The sequence below is a fragment of the Lissotriton helveticus genome, chromosome 8 (assembly GCF_964261635.1).
Source record: "Lissotriton helveticus chromosome 8, aLisHel1.1, whole genome shotgun sequence".
Classification (NCBI taxonomy): domain Eukaryota; kingdom Metazoa; phylum Chordata; class Amphibia; order Caudata; family Salamandridae; genus Lissotriton; species Lissotriton helveticus.
Genome location: NC_136069.1, coordinates 212,122,392 through 212,143,118, shown reverse-complemented (window position 1 = coordinate 212,143,118; position 20,727 = coordinate 212,122,392). Strand labels below are relative to the sequence as shown.

The following is a 20,727-nucleotide window of genomic DNA, read 5'->3' as shown; positions in this document are numbered from 1 at the left end:
TTCAGGAGTGTTATCAGCACAGCCTCTCGTAGCGACGGGGGCAACGTGGCCTGATCAAAGGCATTACCGTACATGGCGACTAGATGTGGGGCCAAAATGTCTACGTATGTTCTGTAAAATACACATGTATACCCATCTGGGCCGGGCGCTTTTCCATTGGGAAGTGATCGAATGATGTCTGTCACCTCCTCTACTGTTATGGGCATTGCTAAATATTCTCGCTGCTGATCTGAGAGCCAGGCAATGGCGATATCGCGCAAATATTCGAATGTTTCTTCGGGGGGTGGCGTTTGGTTGGATGTGTACAGTGCGCTATAATTGTCTACAAAGCAGCGGAGTATGTCCTCCGGATGTGTCAGTAGTGTGCCCTCAGCGTCTCGAATTTGTGTTACAGTTTGTGGTTTCTTCCCCTCACAGATTTTCGATGTAAGTACCCTACCTGGCCTTCCACCCTCCCCAAACTGCTTGGCTAGAGGTCGTTTAGTGATATACTTTAGTTCATCAGCGGCATACGTTTGATGTTCGGTGTATACCTGTCTTAGGTCACCTAGAGTAGTGACATTCTGTGTCCTTTCATATTCCTTTTCAAGTGTTCTCATTTTAGCTTCGCATTTTGTTATCTGGTCTCTTATATCCCTCAATATCCCAACTGTGGTGCTCATACAAACCCCCCGTAAGGTCCCCTTAAACGCCTCCCAGAGTATGCCTGGGTCGTCGAGCGTCGCCACATTGAACTGGAAATATTCTTTGACAGCCGTTGCAATTGTGTCTGCCTATAGTGGGTCCAGAAGTGCTTTAGCATTAAATCTCCAACTAAATGGAGGAGACGTGTAGTGTGGTGCGGTATCTGTAACTGTAATATGATCGGGTTATGGTCAGATATAGTCCTAGTTAGTGTAGTTAGTGTTTTTGTCCACAATAATACATTATCAGACCCCAACCAGTAGTCTATCCTGGACCAACTACCGTATGTTACATTGACGTGAGTGGCAGCAGTTACTTCCGGGTTCCTAACTCTCCAGATATCTTGGAGGGTGACACCATCCATTATGTCCCATATCTTCCCTCTAGCCCGTTTATGTGGTTCCAGGGAGGCCTCGGAACGATCTAGTGCGTCACCTAATGCAACATTAAAATCTCCCCCCATATAATGTTCGTGTCAGCAGATTCCAACATATGATTCCAAAGCTTCTGAAAGAATTCAGGGGAGTCTATATTTGGGCCATAAACATTTACCAGCGTCAGGTGTTGCCCACGCAGCACACCAGAAACAATCACATATCTACCATTGGGGTCTAAGATGGATCTGTTGATTTTGTAGTTAACACCTTTTCTGACTAACGTCATTACCCCCCTGGAGTAAGAGGAATATGTGGAGGAGTAACAGGATTCGGCCCATTTCGTTCCAATCTTCCTGCACATAGTCGGAGCTATATGGGTTTCTTGCAGTAGTGCAATGTCTATGTGATGTCTATCAAACCCTGCGAAAATCTGTCTGGTCTTTTTAGGATTAGTGATGCCCCGCACATTCCAAGTCAACAGGTTTAAATTACTATTCCTAGCCATTACTTTGCTTTTGAATATAATATAACTGTACACATCTCAACAGAAAGTCAGTTGACACAGTACTTATCACAAAAAACCTGCGGGGTATTTTACAACTTGAATTATTATGTCACAGGTACTTGGGTGCTTTGCCAGTTAGATTATTCTGGCTCAGATATTTAGGTATTTTACAGTTTGAACTATTCTGCCCCCTTTAAAGTCAGTAACAGGTCTGGGCAAAATTGCTGTTACGCTGCTGTAATTCTACATAATTTCATGATAGCATTGTTATCTGAAATTACGCTATTATGCCATGTTGTGTAACTATGCACCATTCACAGAAGAAATTTAGCACATGCATAAGGGAACAATGCTAATGCCCAAACCATGAGCGGCTGCTATTTGCAGCGCTTGTGTCTTTTTTTGCACAATATTTTTAGGCTAAACTATATCCTCGCGTCCAAGATGGATGCAAGGAGGCATTTTGCCAGTAATACATTTCATGTAATTTTGCGCTATTAAAAAAAAAAAAAACATGTAACACGCCAAAGTAAGTTAAGTGAATTATGCATACCCTTAGTCAGCCAGTAATCAGCACAACCTTCATGATCAGCACAACCTTCAATGTTAAGTTCCTCTGAGGAGCTTTAATGAAAGCAAAATATTGTGAGGACAAGAGATTACTTTAGTAACCGAATTGTACTAACTGTTTGAGTCCAAGAAGATCACCTCTTTAAATACTGAATAGTATTTTACTGGTAAGTGGTGACTGAAAAACGAAATGCAAGATGCAAGCACTACATCTATCACAATGCTATTGCGACATCCTGAAACAATAATGTTATGCCGAAAGTGAAACGGGTGGGAGTGTACTAGCTGTTTTAACACAGAAAAAATTGGTTGGGGGATTTCTGCCCACAAAAAACTTCCAACACAGACAGATTTGATCAGTCAGTGGGTCGTGGTCATGATGAAATTAGACATTGCAGCCATTTGGAACTTGATGTATATTTACAATGTGTGTTTTCGTATCTACCTAATACACGACATATAACCAATGAACATATAATAAACTAGAACTGTGAGCAAGAAATCAGAGGAGAGACTTTTAACATAGTTGATGATCATACGATTTGCTGTTTCAAAATACATGTCTCTGAGTGTATATAATATGTGCTGCCATTTATTCTACTCCCCTTGATTTTGGCTCCGTCTAGTGTCTAATTCCCAAATCTTCTTCCCATATTATTCGGCCATAAAATCAAGTACAACGCCCTATTTGGAATGTAACTCAGCCAATGGAAATATACATTATTAACAATTCTAATTCTAACTATTTTTACAAATGGAAATAAAACATTTACAAAAGTGTTCAATATAGTGCTATGTATATCTTTTGCCCTGAGTTAGGTACATTAAGTGGGATTCAGTGACATAAATGAGCTTTGCACTTTATGTTAATTCACTCCCTAACTGTAAATGCCATAACAGAATCTATTTTTCTCCCACTCCCTTTTGTTTTGAGGTTCGCACCTTGAAGCCCTTATAGCCAGCACCAAGGACCCGGACAGCTGCACACAAATATCCCTCGTCATCTCAAGCAGGTTTGGTGTGGAGGACCTGAAAAAAGCAGCAAGAGCAGCTATTGCTACCAGGGTAAGAGAGGAAGATGTGTTCATTGGAATGCTCTCAAATGTTTGTCTGCATGTTCTTTTCCCCAACTGTTTAGGGTGAATGGCTGAATTGTAATTGGGTGATCTCGCACATGGCAATAACAATATATATATATATATATATATATATATATATATATATATATATATATATATATATATATATATATAATAAATATGTGTGTATTTATATATTAACTGGTCATCTTCCAGCTACTTCAAATCACCCAAGCTGTACAAAAATAAACAAATGTACTCACTAAATTTCCTCACAAAACTTATTTAACCCTCTTCAAGTGGGATTCCTTGTCCTCCATCCACTAAGACAACTCTTGCGTCTCTATAATGATAGCACACCACAATTCTGTCTGCTCTCATCTATCCTCATCAATCCAAAGGAGGATCCAGAAAAAGAACTCGCCCCCCCCACTTTCAACCGTATCCAAAGTGGCACTGAGCGAGCAGGTGAGGCAAGCGAACACAGCAGTCATTTGGGGCACAGCTCCCTCTGAGGGATTTCTGAATGTCTGCAAATTCCTTCCTCCTTCTCTCCATCCTCCTTTGAGTCTTTTGTCCTATCTGCCTTCTCTCCATCTTCCTTTCCTTGCTTTCTTGCATCCATTCTGTACTTTTTCCATGTATCCTATAAAGGGGCCGATTCCGATTTGGGAAAAACCGCTCTGAATAGCCGTTCGGAGCATTTTTCCCGTACGAATCGTACCCTGCAACGTCCCCCGTACGTACGACGAAGTACGATTCGTACCAGGAGCCGTACTCCGTACGAGTCGTACAGAGACCGTACAACTCTAATCTCCATACGATTCTTCCTCGGAACCCGCTGTACGCGACATCTGTACGGTTCGCGGCTGGTTTTTACGACCCAGCAAGTATGATACGTGTCGGTTACGCACCGTATGACCCTTTTTCTACGGGAGCTGAAAACAGCCGTAAAAGCAGAGTTCGCGCCGAAACAGGTACGGAACGCCCCCCCCCGGGTACGGTGCATACCCCCCATGATTGCAGGGGTACGCACCGTACCCCTGCGATCATGGGGTGTACGAGCCGTACCCCATGTACGATGGGTGTACGAGCCGTACCCCATGTATGATGGGTGTACCCCATGTACGATGGGCACACCCATCGTACATGGGGTACAGCTCGTACACCCATCGTACATGGGGTACGGCTCATACACCCATCGTACATGGGGTACGGCTCGTACACCCATCGTACATGGGGTACGGCTCGTACACCCATCGTACATGGGGTACGGCTCGTACACCCATCGTACATAGGGTATGGCTCGTACACCCATCGTACATAGGGTACGGCTCCTACACCCATCGTACACCCCATGATTGCAGGGGTACGCGCCGTACCCCTGCGATCATGGGGTGTACGGACCGTACGGTGTGTATGTGTTTGTGTGCTTTTCCGTATGACTCGCCCTTACCTGACGTGGACCGTACGAATTGCGTCCTCATACCCCGGTCCGGATCGTACTCGTCGGGTCGTACGGCATGTGTACGAGTCATACGGTTCACGGTTTCAGCCTTGCAATGCGTATGGATCACGACGATTCGGACGGATTCACGGAATACAGATCGTACTACGCGACTCGGACGGACGGGTACAATTCGTACGGAGAGGGCTCTGGATACAAATCGTATGGACGTTTTTTTTCCTGAATCGGAATCGACCCCCTTGTGTCTTTTTGCTTTCATCCATACACTCCTATTTCCGTATTTTTCCTTTATCTAGGCTTCCTTCTCTTCATCCTTTTATTTTCCTTTATTTATTCACCCCCTTCCTTCTTACCAGGCATCCCTACACCGTTCTCTTGTCTATCTGTACATCCTTCCCTACATTCTCCTTCTTCCTTCCTTCTTTCCTTTCATCACTAGATTCATCCGTATCTTCGGTAGGCAGACAAAATATCGACTTTTTAATATCGACCTACCATAATATCGATGTTTTAATATCGAAGGGACAGAATATAGAAGGTAAGTAATATCGATTTTTTTAATATCGAAGGGACAGAATTTCTGAGGTAAGTAATATCGATTTTGTTAATATCGATGTAAGTAATATCGATGTTACTAATATCGATGTTAGTAATATCGATGTTAGTAATATTGATTTTTATATGATTTTTATGTATACTATAATGTAATTATTATGTATTATTTATTTTAATGTAATTTAAGTACATTTTGTATTTTAGTACCATAGCGGATTGTGGGTTTATAGGGGAATAGGGTGGGAAGTAATTTAATTATATTAAATTAATGATTAATTCTTTAGGAATTATAAATTAATTTTAATTAATTGGTAATTCATTTTTATTAATTGGTCATTTATTTTAATTAATTGATTAATTGATAATGATGTTCTGTAGTGGGTTATGGGGGGAATAGGGTGGGAAGTAATTTAAATGTAATTAAGTAATAATTTATTTTCATTAATTGTTTTGCTAATTATATTATTGTTAATTAATTATTAATTGGTAATTAATTTGTATTAATTTGTAATTAATTTTAATTAATTAATTGATAATTATGTTAAGTGTATTATTTTATTATTGGTGTCTGTTGTGTGTTCATAGGGGAATAGTGTGTAAAGTAATTGATATGTAATTTAGTAGTTATTAAATTTATAGATGGGTATTTATAATTAATTTATTGGATATTAATTATTAATTGGTAATTATTTTTTTAATAATTATTTATTGGTATTTGTAAATAGTTTAGATTAATTTAATAAAAATGTTTTTAATATTTTAAAATATTAATTTATTTATAAGTATGTTATTTTTAACTTGTACGCTATCCAACACTTTTCCTACTGTTGCACTCTCTGGAGTGGGAATAGTAATTTTTACCCCTACGCTATCCAACACTTTCCCTACTGTTGCACTCTCTGGAGTGGGAATAGTAATTTTTACCCCTACGCTATCCAACACTTTCCCTACTGTTGCACTCTCTGGAGTGGGAATCGTAATTTTTACCCCTACGCTATCCAACACTTTCACTACTGTTGCACTCTCTGGAGTGGGAATAGTAATTTTTACCCATATGCTGTCCAACACTTTCCCTACTGTAGCACTCTCTGGAGTTGGAATAGTAATTTTTACCCCTACGCTATCCAACAGTTTCCCTACTGTTGCACTCTCTGGAGTTGGAATAGTAATTTTTACCCCTACGCTATCCAACACTTTCCCTACTGTTGCACTCTCTGGAGTTGGAATAGTAATTTTTACCCCTACGCTATCCAACACTTTCCCTACTGTTGCACTGTCTGGAGTGGGAATAGTACATTTTTACCCCTACGCTATCCAACACTTTCCCTACTGTTGCACTCTCTGGAGTTGGAATAGTAATTTTTACCCCTACGCTATCCAACAGTTTCCCTACTGTTGCACTCTCTGGAGTGGGAATAGTAATTTTTATCCTTACGCTATCCAACACTTTCCCTAATGTTGCACTCTTTGGAGTGGGAATAGTAATTTTTACCCCTACGCTATCCAACATTTTCCTTACTGTTGTTTTAGTGAGTTGGAATAGTATTTTATTCCCTTTGTTCCTTAATATTTTTTGTATTGTTTTAGTTAATGTAGTATATAATTAATTGTAAAATTTTTACAAGTGAATTAAATGTTTTAAATTTGTTTTGCATAATTATTTAATTTTTATTTATGTTAATATTTTATGTGTATAGATGAATTTGTAATTCATAATAGTTTTAATTATTTATAAGTTATTACAATAAATATTAAAACGGATTATTAAGTAAGTATATATAATATATATTATATGTATATGTTTAATTAATTTTTTTATTAAATTATGTAGATTACTTATTATTTTAAATAATCTAAAATATTTGTAACTATGTTTATTATATTTTGAAGTATTTTTTCATTAATTTTACATATTTTTTTAATTTAAAAAATGTTTTTTTTAAAAACAATATTTTTGACATCGATATTTTTTCCCCGATATTTTTGTACTTACCTTGTTGTAGATAGGATGTCGATATTGTTGACATCGATATTATTGCTCCGATATTTTTGTATCTCGATATTTTGTGTTTCGATATTTTGTCAGACATTCCGTATCTCCAGCCATATATTCTTGTATGTATCCATCTCTCTATCCATCATTTCCCTAATACATCCTTTTCTACATTCATCCTTCCATCCATTCTCTTCTCTAGCCATTGAACGGTTGCCACACATCCTCTCCCCATCCCTCTCTACACCACTCCTTCTCCTCATCCACCTCTCCTTTCCTACCACCCCTCCTCCCACTGCACAAAGAACAAGTTACTTACCTTCAGGCAGAGACTATATCTAGTCCCAGATTCCTTACCTTAAAATTTTCCAGGTGTTAGACTGTATCCAGAAGATTTTTTGTGAGCAGTAACTCAGCTCGCTGGTAGGTAGCGTTGATTGGCTTTGTGTGCTTACTCTGCACAGTAAGTGACATTGCGGTATTTATATAGGTGCCACCTAGGTACACTGATATCAGTTTCTTTTTATGACTTTACACATCAGAGGCGTGGAGCCATGAAGTACACAGACCACTGAAAGGGGTCAGCCCTGTCCTTAGAAATCCATTCTCAGAGCGTGGAGGATGAGTGGGTCGGTAAGTAATCTGCAGCTAGATATTGTCTCTACCAGATAAGGAATTACCGAAGATAATTAACTTGTTCATCTGATAGAAATTCTAGCCACAGATTCCTTTCCTTTGAATAGATATGCAAGCACAATACCATCCTCGTAGGTGAATCTGTGGACCAATTTCAGACAAGGAAGTCCTGCAGGACCGAACAGGCGAATTGCCCATCTCTGCAGAACTGACTGTCCAGACAGTAATGTTTGATGAACTTGTGCAGGGAAGCCCATGTTGCTGCCTGGCAGATGTCCACCCCAGAACTCCGCATGCTAACAAAGTGGTCGCAGATTTAGCTCTGGTGGAATGAGCTTGCAAGCCTTCAGAAGGTTCTTCACCGCTTGACCTTTCTTCGCACCAACATAACCCACGAAGAGTTGGTCGTCCACCCGGAAGATTTGTATGCGGTCAAGGTAGAACGACAAGGCTCTTTTTGGGGCCAGACGGTGGAGCCACTCCCTTTCTTATGAGGGATGTTGAGGAGAGTAAAAAGTAGGCATGCTGATAGATTGGCCTGAATGAAATGAGGTGACCACTTTCGGTAGAAAGGAGGGCCTTGTGCAAAGCACCAGTTTGTTAGGGTAGACTGAAAAGTAAGGTGGCTTAGATGATGAGGGATGTAGCTCACTCACTCTATGGGCAGATGTAATTTCCACAGAGAAGGCTGTTTTCAGTATGAGAAGCCTGAGGGGACAATTATGGAGAACCTCGAAAGGAGCACCCATTAAAAAAGTCAAGACCAGATTAAGCTCCCACTGAGACATAATAAACTGGAAGGAGGGAAGAGATGAATAGGACCCTTTAGAAACCTATGTACAGTAGGGAACTTGAACACTGAGGGTTGGTCAGGCAGCCGCAAGAAGGCAGAAAGAGCAGAAAGATAGCTTCTAAGAGTGCCCAGAGTAGAGCCCAGCTGAGCAAGTGAAAGAATGAAAAGTAAAACTTCAGAAAGGGTCAGAGAGGGGATCAATGTGTTTTTCTCCACACCATGACACAAATTATTTCCAATGGCAGGTGTATAACTTCTTGGTGGAGGGCCGCGTAACCACCAAGATGACCTTACAGACTTCGGGAGGAAGGGCAAAAGTAAGCCTGGGCAGTGAACTACGCTCTGCTCGCTGAGTTTGTGATGTTTTCTGCACTTTGCGTTATGCGGAGCTCGCGGAGTTCAGAAAAACTCCGCTCCCCTACTTGTAGCGGTATTTTTTTCCTCACTCACGTTCGACAAAGTCAAGTTGGCAAGCGGGGAAAATCCACCTCTCGGCAAGATTTTCCTCATTCGCGATCGTCAACATCAAGTTGGCGAGCGCGAGCATGGAAAATAAACCTCCCGGCGAGATTTCACAATGCGGGTGGGGGTCAGGGTTCTCATTGCGATTGGTCGCGTATGCTCGAAACCGCTCGCATTGAGAAACTGCCCGTTCGCGTTGAGAAAGCTGCCGCAGGAGTAAAAATCTACTTGAGCTGCAAAAAGGAAAGCAGCGCCCGTTCGACATGATTGCACAGTGGGGTAAGCATCCGGCACTGAAAATCACAGTGAACGGCATTTTATCTATCGCACTCCGCTGCTTGCAAAAGTCAGCGAACTCTGGCCAGGGTTAGTCAAAAGTGTCAACTGTTGCTGCTCAATCTCCATAACACATTGAGATTTGACAGGTTCGGGTAAAGAACCCCCCCCCTGCTGCTGCGATAGAAGATATTACCGAAGGGGCAGCCTGATTGGAGGATCGATGCACATGATCAGTAGCTCGGGATAACAGACTCTCCGTGCCCAGTCCGGAAGCACAGGGATGACTTGGGCCCTGCCGACCTGATCTTCTTGAGAACTCTGGGCAGAAATGGTATTTGTGTAAAGGTGTACAGGAAATCTGATCTTCACTCGAGACGAAAAGCTTCTCCGAGAGCCGGCCTGGAAACTCCACCGCACAAAACTGCAGACATTACTCGTTCTCTGCGGAGGCAAACAGATCTAACCAAAGCTCTCCTTACTGCTGAATGAGACCTTGCATCACATCTGGGTGGAGATGCCATTTGTGATCCACTAGGCATTGGTGACTGAGTTTGTCTGCCCTGGCGTTCAGAGAGCCTGCCTGTTGTTGAACCTCCAGGGATATGCCTTGCTGCTGCAGCCATATCCAGATTCCCAGGGCCTCTTGACAAAGGGTCTTTGACCCCACCCCGCCCTATTTGTTGCAGTACGACATGGCGGTGGTGTTGTCCGTGAACACCTGCACTAGCCTTCCCTTGATGGAGGGTAGAAAGGCTTTGAATGCCAGTCGTATTGCACAGAAAACAAGCATGTTGATATGGAGTCCGGATTCTGAAAGAGACTAGAGTCCCGTGATCTCCAACTCGTCCAGATGGCTGCCCCATCCGAGGAGTGACATATCTGTCACTACTGTCATATCTGGCTTGGGAAGGGAGTGGAGTCTGCCTCTGACCCAGTAGCAGTTCAAAGTTAAGGAATCTGCGGCTAGAAGTGTCTATCAGATCTGGTATTTATGAGCGTCTGATCACAGTCAAAGAAGCCATAAACACCAACATAAACATTTCATGTTACATAGACCAACCCTCTGGTACCCAAATCCCGCTACAGCAGGTAAAGCAGGGAAGGGGGTTCATGATACTCCTGCATCAATCTTTACCAGCCTGCTGCACTTAACACAGTTGACTAGAGGAGAGGAGTATTTTTAAAAGTATTATTCAAGATGACACCCAGATATTCAATGTAGTTACTACTGGCAAATAAAAGTGTAAATAAATATTTTCTATACTGTAGCATTGGGTGTGTGGCCTAATTTTACAACTAAGCTATGGAATCCACAGGTTGTTTAATAACAGCTGACAACTCTGTCTTACTTATTCACAGATCACCCAGCCTTGCGGAAACACCTCTCAAATGGCCCTCAACAACTTTTGCAGAATAATTATCTGTGGCTTTGTGCTCTCAAGTCCTCACCCAAGACTCGTCCTCATGTTACCACTCAAAATGTATTGCCCACTCACTATATTGCTATTGCTCCTTTTTTGGATTAATTGGCAACCTCTTTGCTTGTGACAGCCAAACCATATTCTCACCTTTGTGCATCAAATCACCAAATCAGCAATTGCATGACTCCTGTCACCTGGTGGTCTTGTACCCTTGCATGTTATGCTTGGCTACAAGTAATTTCCTTTATCTTTCAGCTTTGTCCAAAGTCACCCTTCCATACCCATTCATCTTATCTCAAACCCTGTCCCAATTTCAATGCCACTACCTCCTCAGACAGGAACACTACGTGTGCTGTTTAGTTCAAAGATACTTCTTGTCACTGTTGTTAGAACTGGGATTTCTGGTTGGCCAAGGCTTGCGCCAAAGCCAGGCAGAAACCACCACTCTAGTCAGGGCAAGGGAGTTACACGCCAAAGATAACCCCTGCTCACCCCATTCGTAGCTTGGCACGAGCAGTCAGGCTTATCCCGGAGGCAATGTGTAAAGCGTTTACGCAACACACACAGCAGCAACACACTAGGCACACCACAAAAAGGAACTCCACACAAGGTTATATATAAAAATAGCCTTTGTATTACCATGAACACATTAGAACATAATTACACAGATACACTGTGCCAACTGGCACTGGGTAGTATTTACAGGGGATTATTTACACATGACGGGGCCACGTGGGCCACTGTCAAAATCAGCACTTAGTAGAAATGGTAGATTTAGCACATGTAATAACTGAAGCACAAAATAACAATTGTAGAACACAACCAGTAACCACTGGTAAAAGGTAGGTACACACTGCGCAATACTAATCACCCTAGGCATAGATCACGCAGGGAAACAAACTCACTAGCATAAACTATACTAGGCAAAACAACCTCCTAAGCATGAAAACACAGTTAGAGGTCTAAAACAGGCATAAAGGCATTGCACGCAAAAATCACATTAGGCATCAACAGTGTACCCCAAGCAAGGGCACCACACATGACAAACTGTCCCCATGGCCAACTGGCCTCTCCCAGGGCAACGCACTATGTCCAAATAGTCAGGGCAGGCTGCGCAGGCAGCAAAAAGCAAAGAAGCACAAGAGTCTGGGCCTAAACGTGGCAGCTGCCCACTAATTGCTGGGCAGCTGTGAAATCACACAGGTGGGCACTGGTACGCACTGTGCCCAAGAACGTTGCAGCTGCCCTCTCACAAGCGGGGCAGCTGTGAATAGTGGCCACACAACAGGGGAACAGCCTGGACCCCTCTGGGCCCTCAGTATGCCCTTTAAATAATGGGGCCACACGTTGGAGCTACACGGGGCTCAGTAAATAACTAATGTGCCCAGTGGAGCCGGCTAGGCTCTGAAATCAACTGGGGCCTCGTTGGGGCCCGCAGGCTCTATGAATAATAGTGCCCAAAACGTTGGAACAGCCCTCTGCCATCTGGGGTCGCTCTGGAGAATGGCACACTATGGTGCCTGGGCAAGTGGCGGACACGGGCCCTTTAAGAATACTCAGGGCAAACGATGGGCATAGCGGCCCACTCTCTGGCGGGGCTGTTCAAAGCAAAACAGCAATGGAGGCAGGCACCGGTCACCCCTCCCCACGGTATCACTCACCGGAGCGTTGCTCGCAGGCTTCTCTTCTCGCTGGTACCGCTGCGCTTCCTCAATGCGGCAGGGGGCAGGCACTGACAACGTGCCTCGGGCCCCCTGCGCTGCGAGAATGCCTCACTACCACCGCAGGGCTCTCCCTCGATCTCGGGAGCCCCGCATCACTCCTCGCACTGACCTCCGCTCTCGTGGGGCTTCCCTTCCGTCGCGGAAGCCCCGCCCACAAAGGCACAGCCTTGCCTGCCTTCTGGGTCGCACTGGACAGCGACCCGGGAGGGATTTGATGTGCGGCTCGGGTCGCTGTGGTGATTCGAGGGGTAGGCTCCCTCAATAATAATAACAGGGGAGCGGGGTGGGCACCCGCTCTCTAAATATATACAAAAAGAAGGGCAAAGTCGCGGGGTAGGCACCCGCGCAATTAAAATTAAAAGTAAGTGGCCATAAACGCGGTTGGCACCCGTAGTTTAACTAAGAACAAGCGGGGTGACACCCGTAATCTCCATAAAACCACCATAAAGGGGAGTAGGCTCCTGCTATGTAAAATATTAAAATAAGCGGGGGGCACAGAAAGGGGGGGAATCTCTGGGCTGGGCATTCCTCCAGCAAGGCCCCCCCAGCTTTCCTTCGTATTTCAAGGAAAATTAGGCAGAGCGCTCACAGGGCGCTTGGGAGCACAAGAAGTCCTGGGACTAGTTCAAGCAATAAATCAACAAAGGAGAGAGAGAGGGTATTTCACCATGTAGGTGGGGAAGAGACTCCTGGTCCCCTGAACTAAATATAACACAACAAAAAGAGGAGTGTCCCTTTGAGGTTCGTTACAACCTCTGTTCTATAAGGTGCAAAGATTATACCCCAAATATGGGACAACCTTTGTCCTTAGAAGACCCCTCACTCACCAACCTAGTTGGTGACATGCTTCATCATCAGGGTCCCACCCAGACAGCTGAGTGCCATCTGGGTGTGCTGCGACACCTGACTACAGTGGAGCTGGTTTTGTAGTTTTTATATGTGCAATTAGACTTAAAAAGTGTGATTAAAAGTTGACCAATGCTACTCACTCAAGGTTTTTTTATTCTGGAGTGATTGGGCAACGATTAGAATATGTTATGGGACACCCTTGCCTGGTTAGGTAGGCTTTTGGTGTCAGTAAAGTCGTGTGTTAAGATGAAAAAAAAGTGTTAAAATTGGTCTACATGTTTCACCCTATGTGTCATTATGAGGTTTTCGTCAGGACCCATACGGCACGGCAGACCACGGCAGACCCAGAGAAGCCCATGAAGCCCGAAATTTGAGCGCTTCGAGTAAGATTAATACCCACTTTCCGCTGTGTTGAATTTGTATCACTGTTGAGTAATTCATGGTCTCGGTATGTTTGTTTTTTCAGTGTATGCTATGTTTTTATTATTGATTTTAACTACTTCGATCTGGCGTGTGGATTGAATTTTTCCCCCGCCAATACATCCCCTCCCCTCTCTCCTACGAAGGTGTTTGGACACCCACACTTCTATCGAAAAATGACTAAATACGACTATGATTGCGTGGGCCAAAATACTTCACAAACCACGGACCAAATCCGTTCCTTTTAATCATGGTTGACTGTGAAAACTGTGAGTCATACAATGAACAGCACGTTTGTCTGTGGATAGTTATGACCCATGGTTTATACTGTGTGAACTTTCCGTGAGATGGAATAAGTCATGTGAAAGTTTGACATTAGGTGCAGAAGAACCATTTAACATACCATTTTATGTACTATCTATTGGATTCCTCCAACCCCTTTTCTTTCCCATTTTTTTCACAGGTTTATTTCCTGGAATCAAGGAAAAGAACACCCTTTTTCATTAAATCACAAGTTTGTGATTTAGACACCACGAAATCGAGGGCTGGGTACACCTTAGCGTGTGTACACCACCCAGATTTCTGCACTCTTGTCCTGACAAAAACCTCATAATGACACATAGGTTGAAACATGTAGACCAATTTTAACACTTTTTTCATCTTAACACACGACTTTACTGACACCAAAACCCTACCTAACTAGGCAAGGGTGTCCTATAATATATTCTAATCGTTGCCCAATCACTCCAGAATAAAAAAAACCTTGAGTGAGTAGCATTGGTCAACTTTTAATCACACTTTTTAAGTCTAATTGCACATATAAAAACTACAAAACCAGCTCCACTGTAGGCAGGTGTCGCAGCACACCCAGATGGCACTCGGCTGTCTGGGTGGGACCCCGATGATGAAGCATGTCACCAACTAGGTTGGTGAGTGAGGGGTCTTCTAAGGACAAAGGTTGTCCCATATTTGGGGTATAATCTTTGCACCTTATAGAACAGAGGTTGTAACGAACCTCAAGGGGACACTAGTTCAAGCAAGGCAGAAGGGTCCCAATAGGTCCTCCAGGCATCCAGGCAAAAAATCTCCAGGGGAAGTCTCTTAGCAGGCAGGGGGTCAAAGCGGCCAGCTCACAGGGCCCTCCAGCAGGGAGGCAGTCCCAAGTGGCAGTACCTTCTGGCGCCCAGCAGCACCAGCAGGCCCCCGCAAGATGGGATCAGTGAGAACATTTCACATGGCGTCACAGCCCCTTTTTATACACAATTTCCCTTTGTCTAAGGTTGTACGGCAGGGGGAGAAGCAGTTACAACTGGTTCTTCAGCACTTTGTTTTGCTCAGCCCCTCTCCCCATTCACAGGACAGGCTAGGGACATCAGACGTGCCACAGGGGGCGGAGCCAGCATTGTCGAGGGAAGGCCCAGCCCTATTCAGGTCCCAGGTGCACTCCTCCCTCCCATCAACATGCAGATCTCTCCATTCACCACGGGGGCAGACCCATCCTGACGTCTGGAGCCAGACACACCAGCCAGCTCCAGCCAATCACAAGCCAGACCGTCAATTCACATTTACTGCACAGACATGCCAACTTCTAGAAGTGGCACTTCTGCACTAGACACATTAAATCTGCGCACACCGTCGCGCAGCATTTAATCTCACGAGTTTGCACATACCAAACTCACCCCTGCACTCCCCACACATCAGGAACTACCATGGACACACACATTCCCCATGCATTCATATGAGAGGTCAGGCCAATCTCTCCACACACAGTCAGACTGCGCACACACTTTACACTGGGACACAGGGTTAAAGTGCGCAGAAGCCAAAAACAACTAGTATCAGGTCACAATTAAAAGCAAAAAGTTTAGGGGTGAACCTGCCAAAAGGGCCAAGTCCAACAACTGCCAATACTATTAAAAACACATTTGCCTTCTGTTGCATACCAACACCACCACCAACTCACTCTTCAGTTGTCATGAGTAAAGTAGATTGATGTGGACCTCCAAAAGTACTTCATTGCTTCCCTTTACAAAGTGAAATATTTTGCCAAATCTCTACGTGTCAATCTCCCACCACCCTGGTATACCCCAACCACTGGCAGCAGGGCAGATGACTGTCTGCATGCCCCAGAGCCCACTGACTGATTTACTTTTAAGGGGACTAGCAATCTTTCATCTGTCCATCTTGCTTATTCAATCACCTTATACTCTTTGTTCCCCACAAACTCTTACCCCATACCTGTCCCCAAACTTTCCAGCCCTACATTCCACTTTTGTTCCGTTCAGCTGCTTGTGCGCTGGAACAAGTATCCGGTTGACTTCATGGCCATTCCTCCTTAGCACAATGTATAGTTATTCTCAGATCTCATCTTTTCAGACATGAGACACACCAGTGCTGACACATTTTACAACTCCCCTTTACTGTCCCTTAGTCGAGGCTCCCAAAATGAATATTATCAAACTTACTAGTGTTGTGGCCTTTAAAACTTCCTTATATTCAACTTCTTCTGTTTAGCTATGAAGAATTTTGTACATGTAAAAGTGTAGAGTGCTTTAGTTGTTCTGTCGGTGTCTATATCCGCACTGATCACTTCTCAACTACTCACTCCACAACTGTGTGCTCAAAACAACTCAATTGATCTACGTTGCTTTACCTAATACTAAGTAAAGCCCTTTTGTTCAAATGAATATTATCTGCACATTTAAAATTAATACATTTGAAAGTTATTTAAAAAACTCCTTTTGTATGTAATATGATTTTTTTTAACTGCTGACATGTATTATCATCATATAATGCCCTCTCGAGGTTCTAGAAAGAAATACATTACATTGAGTAATTGTAGCATCTGTTATTTACAGCAATTACAAATAGTGTGGCGTTATAAGGCGTGACGTAATACGTGACACTTTCTTCCAGTCCTGGTTATATGACCAAAAGCACTCTTTGATTACTTTTTTGTGTCCATATTTACCGGTACAAGAGAAATTACAAGTCCGAGAGTGCAATATATCTTGTGGACTATAAAACTAGGAATGGTTGAACGTGTCAATCTTCACAGGTATTTATGTACCCGACTGCAGTGTATCGGTTAAAAAAAATGACTAGCTATAAGAAATCCATATTTAGCATGCTACCGTCCCTCTTCTGTTTTTTGGGGGTCTGGAAATCTAGTATTTAGAAATTTGGCCAGTGAGGAGCTGCTATGCAGCTATGCACAGAGTATGCACTTGCGTGGCACATGAAAAGGTTTCTGCACCTAAATTGGCATGCTTGACCTTTCCTAAACCAGCTGAAACATACATACAAATAATGCAAACTGCTTAAAAGTCAAATTCAAAATGTGAAAGTTACAGCAACAGTTTTTGCTCACCCATATAACTCAGCAACACAAGCTTAATAAGAGCCATATAGCATTCTAAGCTAGCTGTGGATTTCAAAAGGAAAAACAAAACTGAAACTTAAATTTAAAATGGAAGGTTTAACCCTGACAGTTATCCTGGGCCTTGAACACAGTCGTCGGTACAGATTCATAGTGCTTACTTTAGAAATGTATATTTAAAATGGTAACCTGAGCTTTTGTGTTGTGTTGCCAGTGAGAAGCTTAAAACTATAGGGCAGATTTACAAGCCACTTTTGCGTCACTTTTAACATGGGAAAAGTGACGCAAAACTGGCGCAAGGGGCTTGTAAATCTGCACCTACGTTTCTCGAGTAGTTCCCCTTGGGGCTCACGGGCAATTCAGGCCAGTTCAGAGCTATTCTCTTTCCAGGTAGGAAATGACATCTGACAATGATCAAACCTTTCTCCAAACAAAGGCCTGGCTGCACTTCAGCTCTTTTTTGTTTGGCAGCATGTCAGTGGTGGCCCATGGTCTGGACTCACATATCTGGATGAGTCACTGTAGCCAGGTGGGAAGACAGGCATGCATGCATGCAAAGGGTGGGAGTATGCTTTGATAGGCCAGGCCTGAAAAAAGTTGAGTGTGTGTGTTAGGTGAGAGAGAAAGTTCTAGGCCATGCCACAGGTCGGCCATTTTAGACTTCTGTGGCTCAAGACACTATATGGGATGTGTCTGAGGAAATGCAAATGGGTAAAACGACAAGTCAGAACATTTTGTGTAAAAGGAGGAGAATGATGGGAAATTCTAAATGAAGTTCCTTAGAAAATATGGCCGATCATAGTTGGGTTCACCTTATAAAAACTGCTGCAACCTCTCTCAATATTGGAATAAGCAAACAGGGGTGGGGGGTATTTTGATTAGAGTTGTGATCACCCTTAGACCATTAATTCCAAAGTTTTCAAGCTTTATTTCGCTTACTTTTGATATTTCAACAAAGACATTCATAAATCAATAGAGCATGTCTTTTGAAAGAAACACCACATTAGTAAATTGCACAATTTAAAAGGTGGTCCAGTCTGAGGAGTTACGGACCCAAGCCTTGCTTGATCGTGACCTCTCTCAAGGCAGAGAGCTGCTTGGGACAGTAGACAAGACGAGAAGTCTACCTGCTCGAAAATGTGCTTGTCCTGGTGAAAGACTAAGGGCTAGAGCCTCCTGTGTGCTAGATAATCTAGACTCTTGCTGACCCACAAAGAGAAGAGGGTGAATGCCTGCCTAGGACCTGCCAGCCTGCATGCAGTAGAACATTTTTTTATGAGACAGAGAAAAAATGGTCGTACATTCCCAGTAGTGAGGTCCATTAGACCACCAATCATTACTTTATGCCTTTGATATCAGTCTTAAGTCTTTTTATTGGTAGTTTCTGCATGCCAGATGTTATCCTGTCAAGTTTGGATTTGATATTCATGATTCCTCAAAGAATACTAAGGAATCTTCTGAAGAGACAAGGAAGTGTAATCACTACAGGTTTGGCAGGGCCGGGTTTCCAGCACCAGCATTCCTAAATCATCTTCTGCCTTCCCCATATGCAGCCCATACTACACAGCTTCTCTTGCCTGACGAAGGAAGTAGTTAGTACATGTCTAATGCAAGTCTGACGTCGACTCCTCTGGTTGATCTGAGCCTTCTTTTAAAGGAGACATGTTCTTCATAATCCACCATTTCAGGGATACTACTTTTCAATAGTATGCATGCTGGAACCCCGCCTTTTCCTCTCCTGGGATTGGCTAAGGGCTCAGGAGGAAGGGTGCCTCTGTAGGTGATGGCTGTGCCTCTTTTAAAGCGAAGCTTCTCCTCACTGCTATGGATTCTCAGCATTCTGGGATGGCAGTCATTGCCAACCCCTTCGTGCGCGACCAGTGAAATCCGATGAGTACTCTCTATGGGTGTCTATGTCATTGCAGAGAGCAAGTTGACACTCTAACCTGCCCTTTCACACCACCACCCTTACCTAGGGAATCGGAACACATAACCGCTTGGCAGTGGTTGTTTCTCTTAGAGAAAATATACAGGTATATGGTCTCTCTCTTGACCCCTATCCCTGCAGTTTCTTGTATTCTGGTTCCCCTGGCACATGCCTTCAAGTCAAACAATTCAGCCAGGGTAGGTTCAGTTAACCTGAAAGGGTTCATATAACAAGTTCCGTCATTCAAGCATGGAACTGAGGAACGAGTGGAAATGGGCCACCAAGGATTGCAGCCTCCTTGTCAAGTGTAGTCAAGCCAAAAATCAATCCTGATGTAATGTACCACCGATATCTTGCAATTTGCTGCTTGTGCACTGCATTATATCCTAGCGTGTGTGTCTAAAAGAACAGGATAAGCAATACACATTTTTTTTTAGGAAGGCCCTCACACACCTAACCCGTTGACATGCTTCGTCCCTAGGCCTCCTACATTGTCGAGGATTATTTTAATGTCGAATGGGCTTCCTAATTTGTAGGAAGAGCTTAGTGGGGGCTGTTGCAGAAAAGGAGATCCAGGAGCTAAAATGAAAATCTCCAAATTTAAAGTTTCTGATTCCAATTTGACATCCGGAGAGATTCAAGTGGTGAGAAATCTGCAGGTGGAAATATCCTTTGCAAACTGGCATCATCCAGGTGCAACTAGTACTTGTAGATTACATTTTGAAGGCAAGAAGGATTGGATTGAAGTTTAGATCTAGTTGTTTGTTAAAGTGGTTGGTTTTATATGAATATTAGCATTTTTAATTTGTTTTACCCGTACCAATTGTCATGGATGGATATCTCTTTTATGTAAACTAAAGCAACTTTCGTGAATTAATTGGTCCTCTTCTGCCATGATCAGATTTGCTTTTAATTTGACTAATTTCTCATACACAATATTTTCTTATCTCCCTTAATTTTAATTACAAAACATTTTTAATTAAAGAATGATATAACTGTGATGGTGAAACTAGCTATGCAAATCAACTTACCCACCCCTGACGAACAGGAACAATATTAGAAACTATACTTTTGTACTCATTTTGTATGGTTTATTCAGATTGATCAAAACAATAGTTATTAGTATTCGAAATAGGGCCCTTTCAACTTAACACTACTAGGGCCTGCTGCTGGTACTGTGGAAAACATTTGTGAATTCCAGACATGTGTACATCTGTACCCATTTGCAGGGGTAAACCTTGGGTTGCAGATAAACCAATTTCTTTGTGAACTGAGTCAGTATATATTGATTCAATTCCTGAAATGCTTTTATAATATTTTGTCAGCTTCTGGTATCATTTGGAATGTGCTATGCTCACAAATTCCTAAGGGTCATAGCACTCTTGAGCTGCCTCGTCCACAGCTTCTTTACTACTCATGCAGACATCGTAGCGCCCTGAAGGTGAAGTTCTATGTGCAATGTAGCAATTACAAAACCACACACTCTTGGAAATTTGTATTTTAATATTAGATCCACAAACATTTGCTGCTAGAAAGCAGATTCTAGTTTTCTCACTTTTCCATATTTTAAATCGAAACCATGAGCCGGATTCACAAAGGGTCCCCA

At 43.0% G+C, this 20,727-nt stretch overlaps 1 protein-coding gene across 1 annotated transcript in view; it reads left to right on the top strand.

The window, feature by feature from the left end:
* The window catches only part of LOC144773723 (trifunctional purine biosynthetic protein adenosine-3-like), a 219,052-nt gene that overhangs the window by 186,705 nt on the left and 11,620 nt on the right, over window positions 1-20,727 (top strand). The window contains 1 exon segment of the mRNA XM_078658864.1: window positions 3,071-3,201. Within this exon segment, the coding sequence (XP_078514990.1) occupies window positions 3,071-3,201 (131 nt within the window).